Source organism: Vulpes lagopus, chromosome 11 (genome assembly GCF_018345385.1).
Source record: "Vulpes lagopus strain Blue_001 chromosome 11, ASM1834538v1, whole genome shotgun sequence".
Lineage (NCBI taxonomy): Eukaryota > Metazoa > Chordata > Mammalia > Carnivora > Canidae > Vulpes > Vulpes lagopus.
The window spans coordinates 92,881,638-92,896,896 of NC_054834.1; the positions used below are offsets into that span (position 1 = coordinate 92,881,638).

Genomic DNA, 15,259 nt, shown 5'->3' on the forward strand with positions numbered 1-15,259 from the left:
ACATATTTTATAGGATTGGTAACTGGCAATGTTTAAGCACTCCAAACTGAGATATTCCTATGGATTTGAAAATATATTTATAGTGGCAAAACCCCTTCAGAGTATCTTAGAAACTCTAATTGAAGACCTAAAACACCATTGTCACTTAATTCAGTTGATGCATCCATTAAAGAATAGTTCATCTCTTAGCTTGATGTGAGATAATACTTCCCAATGATACAGAAGAGTGTGTCTTCTCAGTTCAGTTACTAAAGTTGTTTGTATTGAAACAAGTAAAATGTCATTGTCTGTGACTGTTTCCCATTTAAAAATTACCTCACGCGTATTTTCTGAGTCGTGGCCTCCAGAACTGTAGACTGAAATCATCAGGTTATTGGTATACCTTAGCCTGGAGACCTGTGGCTCCAGCTTGGTTCAACCTTATGGCCTTTGTCAGTATTGCCATTTTCTAGTACAATAAATAACCTTGTTTTTCACTTGTTTGCACAGGCAAGTTCTGTGATTGATAGTATATGAGCCTGAAGAATCAGCTATTTAGGGCAACCCCAATGGCCCAGCAGTTTGGCGCCACCTCTCGGGGTATGATCCTGGAGACCTGGGATCGAGTCCCATGTCAGGCTCCCTGCATGGGGCCTGCTTCTCCTCTGCTTGCGTCTCTGCCTCTCTCTCTCCCTCCCCCCCCCCCCCGTGTGTCTGTCATGAATAAATAAATAAAATCTTTTTTAAAAAATTGGCTATTTGGCATGTAATAAGTACAACCCAATGAGAGCATTTACCAAACTATAAGAAAGTAAACATTGATGGGTTAATATTGTAGACATCAGTGAACTCAGAAATTCATTAGGTGTTGAGGTAAACAAAACAAAGAAGCGTTTCAAAAATACAACAGAAGATAAAAAGGAATCTGGTTCTATTTGGATAGCAAGGTTGGTCAGTGATACAGTGGGGCTACTTGGCAGTCTTGTTTTTGCTTCTAGGTAAATAGAGAATTTAAGATTACATTTTCAGTATCCTGCCGGTTTCATTAATCACCCAGCCTTTCTATCTAATTGATTTTAAGAGCTTTCTTTATTCATGGAGAAAAATAGCCTTTTTTTTTTTTTTAATAACGGGAAGTTTGTACCTCTTAATTCCCTTCATCAATTTTGTTCATCCCCTCACATCCCTCTCTGGCAATCACCAATTTGTTCTCTGTATTTATGAGTCTTTTTGTTTTGGGTTCTTTGTTCATTTGTTTTGTTTTTTAGATTCCACATATAAGGGAAATCATATGGAATTTTCTTTCTCTGACTTATTTCACTTAGTATAACACCCTCTAGGTCCATCCATGTTGCAAATGGCAAGATCTCATTCTTTTTTATATGGCTGAGTAGTGTCCCTTTGTATGTGTACGTACTGCATCATCTTTATCAATTTATCTATTGATGAATACTTAGGTTACTTCCATATTTTGGCTATGTTTACTATAGAATTATAGCAAACATAGAGATATGTATATCTTTTCAGATTACTGGTTTTTGTTTTCTTTGGGTAAATACCCAGTAGTGGAATTACTGGATTGTATGGTATTTCTATTTTTAATTTTTTTAAAGATTTTTACTTTATTTATTCATGAGAGACACAGAGACAGAAGCAGAGACAGAGGCAAAGGGAGAATCAGGCTCCCCACAGGGAGCCTGATGTGGGACTCGATCCCAGGATCCCAGAATCCCAGAATCACGACCTGAGCTGAAGGCAGACACTTGACCAGTGAGCCACCCCGATGTCCCTCTATCTTTAATTTTTAATTTTTTTTAGAAACTGCATACTGTTTTCCACAGTCGCTGTAAGAGTTTAAATTCGTACCAACAGTACATAAGAGTTCCCTTTTCTGTACATCCTTGCCAAGGACTTATTATTTGATATTAGCCATTCTGACTGATATGAGATGATATCTCATTGTGATTTTGATTTGCATTTTCCTGATGATTAGTGATGCTGAACATCTTTTCATGTGTCTCTTAGCCATCCATATGCCTTCTCTGGAAAAATGTCTATTCGGGTCCTCTGCCCATTTTTTAATTGGATTGTTTGTTGTTGTTATTGTTTTTGTATTGAGTTGTATGAGTTCTTCATATATCTTGATTATTAACCCCTTATTGGATATGTCATTTGTGAATATCTTCTCCCATTCAGTAGGCTGCCTTTTTTTGTTTTGTTGGTATCTTTTGCTATGCAAAAGCTTTTTGTTGTGGTGTAGGCCCAATAGTTTTCTGCCTTTGTTTCCCTTGCCTAAAGAGATGTGTCTATAATATATTGCTAAGGTGGATGCCCAAGAGATTACTGCCTATCCTTTCTTTTTAGGAGTTTTATAGTTTCTGGTGTCACATTTAGGTCTTTAATCCTTTTTGTGTTTTTGTGTATGGTGTAAGAAAGTGGTCCAGTTTCATTCTTTTACATGTTGCTGTCCAGTTTTCCCACCATCATTTATTGAAGAGAATTTCTTTTTCCATTGTATATTCTTGCTTCCTTTGTTGTAGATTAATTGACCATGTAAGCATAGGTTTATTTTTGGACTCTCTATTCTGTTCTAATGATCTGTGTTTCTTTCTTTCTTTCTTTCTTTCTTTCTTTCTTTCTTTCTTTCTTTCTTTCTTTCTTTCTTTCTTTTTTTGTGTGCCAGTACCATGCTGTTTTGATTACTGTAGCTTTCTGGTATATCTTGATATTTAGAACTGTGATTCCTCTAGCTTTGTTCTTCTTTCAAGAGGAAAGTTTTTTTCTCATATTCAGAAAGCCACCGCTATTTTGCTGGCTTAGGCCTTTGATATAATTCAGTTGCATTGATATATCCTACTTATATTTTGCAGCCTCTCTGCCCCCCTCCCAAATCATTACCCAGTTTTGGAAGATCAAAATCTAGGAGGACAGGAAGACAGGCTTAATTAAAATCAGAAACTGATGATCAAAACTTAGCTGCATAAAGATCAATTCTTCTCTGTAATTAACTCAGCAACTCAAAAGATACAGAGGATAACTTCTCTATGCTAATTAGAAGATAAATAATATATAAGGATGTATCTCTCATTTAAAGGGTATAGTTTAATAACTTGGCCTAATAGTATTGAGTAATGGTAAATTGAATTGTGAGTTCCCTTCTAAATTTTAATATATGGAAGTAGCAGTAAGGAAAGAGGAGTAATTATTTTCCTGAATTAAAATATCATCATCAAATTTTCATTGTTGTTTAATTTAGAAAATTTAAATCTTCAATACCATCCATAATATAAAACTTCAGCCCCACATATACAGGACACATCAGAAAGCAGTTACTCACTTATAACTATCACTCAAAGATCATAAAATTGGACAAAATGAGCTTTTTTATTATACTAATTACTAATAATGCTCTGATTGTGTTTAATAAAAGTGACTTAATTTTGTTAGTAATTCAAAAAATCTGAATTGCAGTGGATAATTGGAGTCATTCCACAAAGAAGACAAAAAGCCTTTCCCTCAAAAAAAAAAAAAAAAAAGCCTTTCCCTCTAATGTTGGGCTCTATTTGTGGGGTGTTGGAAGCTGCAACATGATCAGAGCATGGCAAACCAGGATTTTGTCTTGGGAGAAATAAAAGGTGGCAGAGGGAGTGGTGACATGTAGGGTTTGAAGGGCTCATAAAAATTAGTCCAACTCCTAATTTCACAGATGAGGAAGCAGATGTATGAATTGACTAACCCACTGTCACCTAGCTGGTGAATGGCAGGCTAAAGCCTGACAGTGGAACTTTTGTGTCCTTTCTGAGTCTCTCTTCCCTATAATGTATTTTTCAGGGATTGGGAAATTAAGGAATTTTTATTTCCCTACTTCTGGATTACCTTGCCTTTCATAAAAGTAGTGTTCTCTATTAAGGTAATTGAACATTGCAGGTATTCAGCAGTTTTGCAAGTGTCTGATTTCTCTACAGTTTTCTCCAGTAATGATAGCGTGATGCAATTTTTTGATCTAACATTCACTCATGTAAAATATGTGTCTTTCATGGCCATATATGGCCATATCTAGATAGAAGAATACTGGCAGTTTAGAAGATTAGGAAGCATAGAACTAGTTATATTTAACATGTTTGGATTCATGATTCATATTTAGCCTGTTACTTGTAGATTTTCAGATATAATGCATAGGCATGGTCACAAGATAACGTTAAAAAGCATAAGAAAGGGATCCCTGGGTGGCGCAGCGGTTTGGCGCCTGCCTTTGGCCCAGGGCGCGATCCTGGAGACCCGGGATCGAATCCCATGTCGGGCTCCCGGTGCATGGAGCCTGCTTCTCCCTCTGCCTGTGTCTCTGCCTCTCTCTCTCTCACTGTGTGCCTATCATAAAAAAAAAAAAAAAAAAAAAAAAAAAAGCATAAGAAAAATCAAGCCTAAATTTTTTTGAAAAATCAAGCCAATGTTTTTAAGAGAGAAAGAAAACAAGCTATGGCTTTTCACCCTTTTCTTATATAATTTCTTTAAAGTGTTCTCAAATGCTGATTCTTTTTTTTTTTTTTTAAAGATTTCATTTATTTATTAATGAGAGACACACAGAGAGAGAGGCAGAGACGTACACAGAGGGAGAAGCTGGCTCCCTGCAGGGAGCCTGGTGTGGGACTTGACATCCCCGGATCACAACCTGAGCCAAAGGCAGACACTCAACCACTGAGCCACCCAGGGATCTCTCAAATGCTGATTCTTAAGAAGATAGACCCTTGCTTAAGGGCAGATTTATTAAAAAGAAATTGACTTGTGAAAATCCTGAAAGTCTCTATATTGTTTCAAAGGGTAATAATCCTTATTCTCTTCCCACATCTATGGATTATCTGATTACATATCGTATATCACCACCTTGATGAAAAGAATCTTCTCTACTCAACTTTACTTAACTCTATGGTTTTTGGATTCTTGGGACTAATTTCAGTGTATGTTGGAAATATGACATGGTTCCTAAAGGATAATGAAGTCTACGTTCTTCTGTTTACTATCTTCTGCTTGCCCTTCTGGCTTCAACTACTTTGGTGCCTTCTAGTGGAACTACCCTCTTCCACTTTAACTTCCAAGATGGGGCCGGGTGTCTTTTTATGTACCCTTCCTCTGCGTCCTGTGTTTACTCCTATTGTAGCCTGTTGTAATTATTTTGTTTATCTGGGAGATGGTAAGTTCCCTGAGAGTGGAGAACTTGTCTGTTGTGTCTTCGTGACTAACAGAATGCCTAATTCATGGTATAATGAATATGGCCACTCACTGAATATTTAAAAGAGTGAGTGAGGAGGGTGCAGTAATATTAGCACAAAGATATTAGGCCAGAGGCAAAATGGTTTAGATGTGGTAAAAGGTTGATGGAGATCTTCAGAGTGGGAGGAAGCGGGTAGGTAGCAAAGTGATTGATCAACATTGTAATGAATGCAAAGTTTATTTTATGTTATTTGCTCATTTAATTATTTTCTCTATTTTCTCTTAATTGAGAATTTATAATTAGATTACTAATAATTTTTTATACTCAAAATATCACCATCAACATGTAAATATTCTGAAGGGAGCTATTTCACATACTAGGTTTTAAAGTTAATTTGAATTACTGAATAATTTGAGGATTGTAGTATATTACTATGCTCCTAATGTTGTTTGTAAATATAAAGCAAAAGTGTGACTTTTTTTTTTTAAGTCCTGTTAAAAATACATGGACTTGGCTACTTTTTATTATTCAAATAAGACCTGTTCATTGCAGAAAAAAATATAGCAACAGTTTCTTGTGTAATTTAGTACCAATATACAAACATCAAAAACAAAGTAAAAGTCATCTGAGATAATCATTACTCAAAAAAAAGAAGAAGAAAGAAAGAAAGAAAGAAAGAAAGAAAGAAAGAAAGAAAGAAAGAAAGAAATCATTACTCAGAGATAATCAGTAATTTGGTAACTATCCTGCCAGACATACTGCATGTATATATAGGTGTGTTTGTGTCTCTGTGTCTAACTATATAACTACTTTAAACATAAGGTATAGTGTATATTCTGAGTATAATCTAATTTTAACTTCAAATATAAATATGCCAGTTACATTCCCTTAGCCCACCTGATTTAGCCCAGCTGTGTACACAGTTCCATGCCCCCTTTCACCGTGTTCCACATGAAATGCAAGCTGTGCTTTATGTGCTCTGCTTTCTCCAAAGCTGCAAAGGTCTTTTAGACACAGGCAAGTACACCCTAGAAATATGGGGTAGTTCATATGGAAGGCTCAAGCAGTGGGGAATGAAAGTTGGTGGATAAATGCCCTAGTGCCCAGCCCTGTGTAGGGGCAGTTTTGAGATCCATGCTACATCCATTCTGCTAAAGCCCCCACTGGAATTCAGATTCAGTTGCCTGCAGCAGTAAGTAACCAGCTTGTTCCTGATCTATCTCACCTTCCTTATTTTCCCAGTTCTCTGTTCTGGGATCACCTCTCAAACAGCCTCTACCCACATTTTCGTCTCAATCTGCTCCCACAAAATCCCAGCTAAGAACATACCAATTAGATTTATTTTATTTGAACTATTTTATTTTATTGAACAATTAGATTTATTTCAGTGTATCATTTCTAGGAAAAGAATTATACTGGAAGTCCATGTGCAAATGACTACATGTGGATCTAATGAAATTTTTTTCAGCAAAGGTTGGGTCAAAGAATATGCTGATTTTAAAGACCAAGTTACCTCTAAGTTTTTCCACCTCATTTTCTTTCATCTCCTTTTTCCTTCATCTGTTTTTTTTTTATTCTTGGTTTCTTTTCCTAACATGGAATTAATCAGTCCATTCTGCTTTGCAGTGATCCTCACTGGGTATAGGAGACAGTCCACATCCAAATCAATGGGATAGATGGCTTTAAAGCTTTCTGATCCCCACTCTTGAGAATTACAACCACAGTTACTGTGGGGTATGTGTGGAGTCCCTCAGCTGAGCAGAGGCAGAAGAAGTGAGAACCACTGGCTAGAAGGTTGTAGAAGGCATAGAAATGCTACTCACATTGCTCTTCTCTTTGTTTCTATGATTAAACTCTAATAGAGACCCAGTGACCTCAGGGCTCATCTCCAAGGAAATCCTTCTATTTATGTACGCTTGGCAGATCTGCAAATTACCTTCTAAATTGATTGCTGAATGTGCTGAAGACACAGCTTGACCAGGTCTTGAAGCCCAGTATCTTTTTTAAAGCCCGATCAATACAGAAGGCTGCTTTCTTTATATAATGACATGGAGGTCAAGTCTAAATTATATTTGCACACCACGAGAGCTTTCAGAGTAATGCAGATGCCAGGGGCTTCTAGGGAGCGGTCACCACTCTGCCTTGCAGATTTATAGTCCCATATCTACTGACCTAGGAAAGAAGGAAAAGGTACAGTCTTGCATTCTGGGGAGCACCCCAGACTGCTCACCCATGGCCCGCAGCACCTTCATGCTGACAAACTTCTGGCTTCATTCTTTTCATCCCAAACATAATTAATCAGTATTCATACTCATCAAGCATGAAATATTTCTTTGCATTCTGAGTTATTTTACAGTATGTATAAAAGTGTAGCTTATTTTGAATAGATTTGATTTTATATACATTTAAATCATATAACTGAAGATTTCTGAAAAGAATTTGCAATGTTTCTACAATAACATTAATAAAGATATTAACATCAAAAATTGCACATAAAGGGAAAAGTAAGCAAAGATGTTAAGGGACAATCATAGTTGCTGTGACTAAACTTTAGAAATCAATTTCAGCTTCCCAAAACCAAGGTAAAAAGATAATAATACGATAATGTAATTCTCATTTGGTAAGAGGAAACATGCTAAGCATTCACAAAGAGGAAGTGTTTATTTCCCCTTGAATTCAATTTTAAAGAAAAATGTCATGGAACTTATACATTCAGCTTAGGGTAGACTAGTGGTAACCTTTCTAATATAAATTCATTACAGGCATGTCATGTTTATTTCTTACTGTAAGTCCTTAATAAGCCAAAGGTGTAAGATTTGAGTGTCACTCAGTGAAATTGGTTTCAGTGTAGTTCAGGAATCTAGGTTCCTGGCATTATAAAACACAGTCCTAGGCTCTGTGTATTTGGTACATGAACTATGTGGAGGCCAGTGTGTCTCTTAGAATGTATTCCTTGACTGTCAGTTGTCTGAGCCAGGCTTTCTGAAAGCCATATAGGAGTTTGGATAAAATCAGTGAAAAGGTGAAATTTTTGCCTCTAAGATGCTGTCCTTGGGTAAAGACCTATACACCTTTCACATCCTTGATAAATCAAAATTTCTTTAATACTTTTTGTGATTCCTTTTATTACATCAAAATAGTTACGAATTCAAATGAACTGCTATGCATTCAGCTATATGTCCCTACTGATTCTTGGGGAAAAAAGTGTATATGTGTATGTATATATATATTTATATTTACATTTAACACTTGTTAACTAGCTTTCTTTTCTCTGGTCTTTTGCTTCAAACTCTATTGTTACTTTAGGTTTATAGTGATGTGATAAACATGAGTAATCTGAGGTAGCCTACTTGCCTTGATTTCTTTTAAGATTTCAGTTATTTTTTAGAGCAATTTTTTGTTCACAATAAGATTGAGGAGCATATACTGAGATTTCCATATCCCCCCTTCCCCACACATGCATAGTCTGTCCCATGATCAGATCTCCCACCAGAGTAGTCCATGTACTACAATTGATCAGCCTATACAGACACATAATCACACAGAATTTCTAGTTGACATTTTAGTTCACTCTTAGTGTTGTCCATTCTATGGGCTTGGCAAAGCCTCCTTGATTTTTGATGATTGACCCATCCTCATGATAGGTGGCATGGAACCTGAAAGGTAGATTTGGTGGGGGGTTGTTAACTATTATTTTTAAGGAGTATGTCAAATGGAACTTAAAAAAAACAAAGACCAAACCTATCTTATTTCAGATGGTAAAGTAAAATGATCAGATCTGACCTATTTTTGTTAATTCTGTTCATAATGAAACCTCTATAGAGCAGCAGATAAAAGAAGATACCTGATAAAAGTGCACATTTCCTGACCCTTAAAAGAGCTTCTCTAATTTTTTCTTAAGAAAAAAAACCTAAAAACTAATGAAAAACTTTCATATGATTTTGTAATACCATATGAAAAAGTTATACACAAGTCTAAGGCATATGGTCAAAATGCAAATGAGGACTATAGGATGATATCCCCTCGCACCCCCCTACACACGGCACTTCTGACTTCCATCCTGGTGCTGGGGTTGGGTTTGCTCATGGGAAGTAGAACCACAGAAGCGTCTCATGGGACACACAGCCTTATTGATGGATGCGCTTGCCTCAGAGTTGTGTCTCAAGTGATGTGTCTGGGAGCAGATGTGCATAATATAATGAAAAATCCCACTATACATTGTGGTTTAGATTGAGAGTGTTAGAAATCATTTCTTATCCACAGCATTATGGTCCATCTCAGTTTTGTTCAGACGTTTCATAAGTCTTAAATTGAAATGAGTTGACGTGGAGTTTAATAGCTGTTTAAGCACGTTTATAAAGGATTGTCTTAAGATGCTGTCTTAGCTCTGGCTGTCATAACAGAATACCATAGACAAGGCAGCTTAAACAAAACATATTTATTTCTCACACTTTTGGAGGCTGAAAGTTCCAGATCAAGGTTTAGCAGGGTTAGGTATCTGGTGAGGGCGCTTTCTTTCTGGTTTGCCTGTCTTCCTGGTGGCCATCTTCTCACTGCTCTCATCACATGGCCTTTCTTCTGAACACGTGGGAGAAAGATCTCTCACCTCTTCTTATAAGGCCACCAGTCATTTCACTATAGGATTATCATCTCCTCCTTATGATATCATTTAACCTTAATTACCTCCTGAAGGCCCTTAGGTATTTAGGGCTTTGACATATGAATTCTGGGGGAAACACAATTCAATTCCTAGCAGATCCTAAAACAAACAAAAATTGATATAATTTCTGTTGACAAAGAAAAAAAACTGGAAGTAAGCTTGAGGGATCTTGTCAGTGATTGATAAACGTGGAACTCTTTTAAACGTGGAACTCTTTTAAAAGTGAGAAGCCTGATTACTCATATTTATATGTGGGTTCTTTTGTAGGTTAAACAGGATTTGGAGGCCCTTTCTAACCTGAAACTTTTTTTTTTAATGTAATAACTCAGTGGGGGGGTAATCAATTCCAAATGCCCATGGTGTTTCTCTTTCTTTTTTTTTTTTTTTAACATTTTATTTATTAATGACATACACACACAGAGATGGAGACATAGACAGAGGGAGAAGCAGGCTCCCCGCAAGGAGTCTGATGTGGGACTCAATCTTGGTACCAGGATTACACCCTGAGCCAAAGGCAGATGCTCAACCACTGAGCCACCCAGGCACCCTTGTTTCTCTTTCCTTACCCATTCTTTGTACCCAGGGTACCACAGGGAAGGGAAGTGGAAGGATCTGGCTGGCCTGGGTTTAAATCTTAGGTTTTCTAGTTATCAGCTGAGTAGTCTTCAATTAATTATGGTACCTCTTTGAGATCACTTATTTGTTTATAAAACAGTTAATAATACTTGCCTTGATGCGTATATTAGTGAGAATACAGGCTTTGTTTGTGTGTGTATGTGTATAATATATGTATATATATTTTTAAAAGAAAACCCAGTAGCTTAGATATGAGAAAAATGGTAAGAATTTGTCCCTTTCACACATACAATCCAAAGGTAAGTAGACTGGGCCTGGTAGGAGTCCTCTGACACCAGCCTCAACAGAAACAGATGTAGGGTCCCAGGTGACTGCTCCAGTTTTCATGACCTCCTTCCAGTAGGAATGGAGAAAGGGTGAGGGGACCTCATTCACATGAACTTTTAGGGGCATCATCCTGAGTTCTGCTCATATCCCTTCCACCAGAGCTTAGATCTGTGGTTATATCAAACAGGGAGGTTGGTTGAGAAGCAATGTCTCTAGCTAAGTATTGTTTTACTAGCCATTTCTGCCTCAAATTGTTATTATTAACATTAGAAATCATTCATTCATTTACCCAATGTTAAATTGTGGAATATTGGAACAAAGGGCATAGCAAAGATGCCCTGCACATGGTAAATACTGAGAAGATGGTATCACCTTAGTTTCCCCATCCACCTTAATACTCAAAATGTGGTCCAAGGCCCATTAACATCTGCACTGCTTGGAAGCTTGTTAAAAATGTAGAATCTCAGCCCCAAGCCAAACCTACTCAATCAGAACCTATATTTTAAATGGTTTGAGAAGCTTCAGGCCAGCGTGTTGTCTCATGGTATCTGCTGGCTATGTTAGTTTGAGCGCTTATAGTATTGTTGTGAGAATTAAATAAGAGAGTATGTATAAATTACTTTGAAATCTGTGAAGTGTTTTGTGACATTATTTAAGTGTATGTGTATAACAGAATAATGTGAATCTGAAAGTACTGGAATGACAAGATTGGAGACTCCTTGGGTTTTTAGATTTTCCAATCTTGATAATATGACTTGATTTTGTAATACCATATGAAAAAGGCATATTTATTTCTGGAAAAATGTGCTTGAATTGCTGTGTACTATTCTAAGCTCAGACTTATTATTATTTAGGAAGATGCTAGGCTTACAATTCTCAATGGAGGGTTTTCAGTGTATTTTTTTTTTAATTACCAGTGTTCTCTTTTAATGTCTATTTCAGCTTTTTATGTTTTGAATTATGTTACTATTTAATTTGCATGTTGGAATATGCAGATTTTAATCTCAAATGTGGAAATGATTCTGAAAAAGATACCTAGAAATATGGAAAATGGAAAAATTGATTTTAAGAAAAGATAGCTCCATGGTATCAATTCAGATAAAAGAAATTATAACTAATAAAAGAAATTAAAACTAATAAATTATAAACAGCTAATTCAGATTTATACACAAATGTTGAGCTACAAAAATTAGGAAAATCATCTTCTCATGAACTTAAGTTTTCTAATCCGTAATTGAGAAAGATAACCTTTATATTTGTTCTGTGTCTCATAGTGTTGGGGAGGTGCATCACTTGAGACCGCAGAAAAATGTGGTACACATATAGAAGGTGATATTCATATCTACCATTGTCAAAGTGAGAGATATATGTGACATGCAGTGCATTTGAGAAAACTTATCATTAAATTGTTTGGCAAATAAGTTTGCAGGCTGAGCTAGGGCCCTGGTAGCTCCATCGAACATGATATCTAGGCCTTTTGTTCTTGTTTCAAGTGGGCAGGGTCCACTGGGAAACAAAGACTCATCCAGTATTTCTGCAGGTCAGTCAAGTTTCGGCACGTAATAGAAACAGAGGTCTAGGTGGTGTACGTCTATGATGCAAAGAGGGAAAAGCATGCATGTTAGGGAAAAAAACAGAGAAGCCAAGAAACAGAGGAAGGAAAGCTCTAAATAATGGATTTTTCTAGGTCACTGGGAGTCAGACCTTTGTTCTCCTTCCTGTGACTAGGAGTGACTGCAGAGGGAGAGATTCCCACCACATCTGGAGGCAAGCACACACCTGCCCCATTGGCTTGAGACTAGTATATTCAGAAAAATGCTGGGGGGGGGGGGGTTGTCATAGACCTTGCATTTAGCTCTGTGTTCCTTTTTCTTTCTTTTTTTTTTTTTAAGATTTTATTTATTTATTCATGAGAGACACACACACACACACACACACACACACACACAGAGAGAGAGAGAGAGAGAGACACACAGACACAGGCAGAGGGAGAAGCAGGCTCCATGCAGGGAGCCCAATGTGGGACTCGATCCCAGGTCTCCAGGATCACGCCCCGGGCCGAAGGTGGCGCTAAACCACTGAGCCACCCAGGCTGCCCTCTGTGTTCCTTTTCATTGGCATTTCACTAAATGAATGCTAAACTGTCAATTTGGGTAGGTGCTGGGGTCGTAAACATATGCATATGACATACCTTTCCCTCCAGGACTTGCAACTAATTGTTGAAATAATAAACAGCTTTATTAGCAAAAGGACAAAAACTAACATTCCTACTATACTTTAAAATAGATTTTGGTATATTATGCCCACATTTTAAAATTATGTGATTAATTTATCTATTAAAAATAAATCTATGTTTATATCTGTATTATATAGACAAAAGACCAAAAGTGGACTGTACATGAAATGTTAACAGTGATGAAAATACACAATATTTTTCATTATTTTCTGTGTCTTCCTCAATGGACATGTATTCATATAACTATGTGACAACAACATAATAAACTTTGAAGCCTCCAAAGTATTTTTATACATGCTTTCTCATTTGATCCTCACAAGTGCTCTGTGAGGGAGGTCAATAATATGCATCAAGGTTACAGGTGAGAGAAATGGAGGAGACAGGCAAATGACTGAGGCACCCAGGATGTTACATTGCAGTGAGGTTACATGACAAGTACGGCACTGAGGAGGTAGCCAGGGGCAAAGCCAGGAAAAAGAAAGGCAAATCAGTAGTGCTTTAATGAAAGGAGGATAGTTTAGGGCCAAGAATGGCTTTTTACTTCAGTCTGGCTCCCTGTACCGAGGCCGGTTCAGTTTTTATTAGATCGAGAGGCAGGGGGCATAGTAGTCACATTTGGGTTTGAGACCAAAGAGCCTGAGTTTGATTTCTGGCTCTGGGACTACGCAGCTATTTAACCTGGACAGTTATTTCCAGACTCACGGCCTCACTTGATCTAAGTATAAAATGAACCAAACACTACTAGCTATTGTAAGGATAAAGTGAGTTCATGTATGAGAGCCTTTAAAAGTGTATGGGAGTTTGGACCTGAACAACTTTTTAATTGGTTCAGTAAATAACAGATTATGGAGAAAAAGCCTTTAAAAAAAAAGTGTGGATATAGGGATAACTGAACAAATACTAACATTGTTATCATCATCATCCTCATCAATGCAAGGCTGATGAGGCTGATGATAGGGTGACAGGGTATCTGTACCTCTCAGGGAGACAAGTACCTTATCTAACTGCAGACAGCAGCAACTTTTAATCTCATAGGATCTGGGACAAGGTAAGGAAGGAGGTTAGGTCCATACAAATATATCTAACAATCTTTTAATGATAATATTATCATTTTGAGATGCATAAACATGGACTGGGCTAAGGATAGATTATGTTTCTTAATAAGAAACATCCAGATGTGGACCAAATGTATGTAGATGTATGCTGCAAGATGCTGATAACTGTAGGTCAGAGATGCAAAAGAATTATAAAGTTAATGCGAAAATACGAGAAAGTTTGTGCTGGTGTCATTGGATTGTTCAGCAGCCTGATTAAATTTATACCAGTCTCTCCGTGCTTACTATAAATGTTTGGAATCTGTGTGTACACTTAGCTGTTCTATTTGATTTTATAGTGTTGTAAGGTTAGTGATTGCTGTCAAATTAAGAATGATTGTTTTGTCTTTAAAAGACCTTGGTCTTGAGTTGGGGGATGGAGTGGGCTGTGAAGGTTAATTCCCTCGGGCCTGGAATTAGTCTAGTCCATTCTACTGAAATCTGTATACCTGCCTGTTACTTAACCACTAGTCATCAAAGCATGAAAGGATTGATTGATAAGGTTGCTTTGCAGCCTTAGGTTGGAGGAGTTTCAAAGTAGTTTGCACCAACTGTCAGCATTGTTTATTAATAATAGTGAGATTGATGATTTGCATCTGGTCTAAGTGAGACCTTTTAAGGCTCTGCTGCAGAGACTGGTTACATAGTGGGAAGGTGTCTGTGTAACCAACTAAATACCAAAAAACACCAGTGGGGACTCCATCACAGAAATACTACCAATTGAGTTTAGAAGATTACCCAGAGAGAATGTATAATGGAATACTAATTGCTTTAATATCCTAATTCTAGCTAAGCCCTTCAGTTCTCATTACAGGTATATTATTGAAATCCCAAAATATTGGGGGCAAGAATCTGTCATAAACATCTCTTATCCTGCTTAATTTCCAAAACCTGTAAAATGTGTTTGTCATTTTTTTCAGACCCCCTGGTTGTGGAATACAAGGCATTGCTGGTACAACTACCCCTATCAGGTAAGGAAATACTACCTTCTGGGTCTTTACACATCCAGAATATCTTCCCTAGGTCATATTCATAGTTTTAGGCCCCTGCCTACACCCCTGCTGTTTGATGCAGACTTAGCCTGGTTAAGGAGAGTAGCTTGTGTTCTCACAGAAGTTCAGAATCAAAGCTCACTTGCTTTACCAAATAGAATAAGCTGGTGGGTGCATTTGCTGGAG

General features: G+C 37.2%; 1 protein-coding gene across 2 annotated transcripts in view; it reads left to right on the forward strand.

Annotated features, from left to right (window-relative positions):
• The window catches only part of CERS6 (ceramide synthase 6), a 298,528-nt gene that overhangs the window by 206,139 nt on the left and 77,130 nt on the right, over positions 1–15,259 (forward strand). For both annotated transcript variants that reach the window (XM_041722631.1, XM_041722632.1), the window contains exon 5: positions 15,002–15,052. In XM_041722631.1, the coding sequence (XP_041578565.1) occupies positions 15,002–15,052 (51 nt within the window). The remainder of the gene's footprint in view (positions 1–15,001; positions 15,053–15,259) is intronic.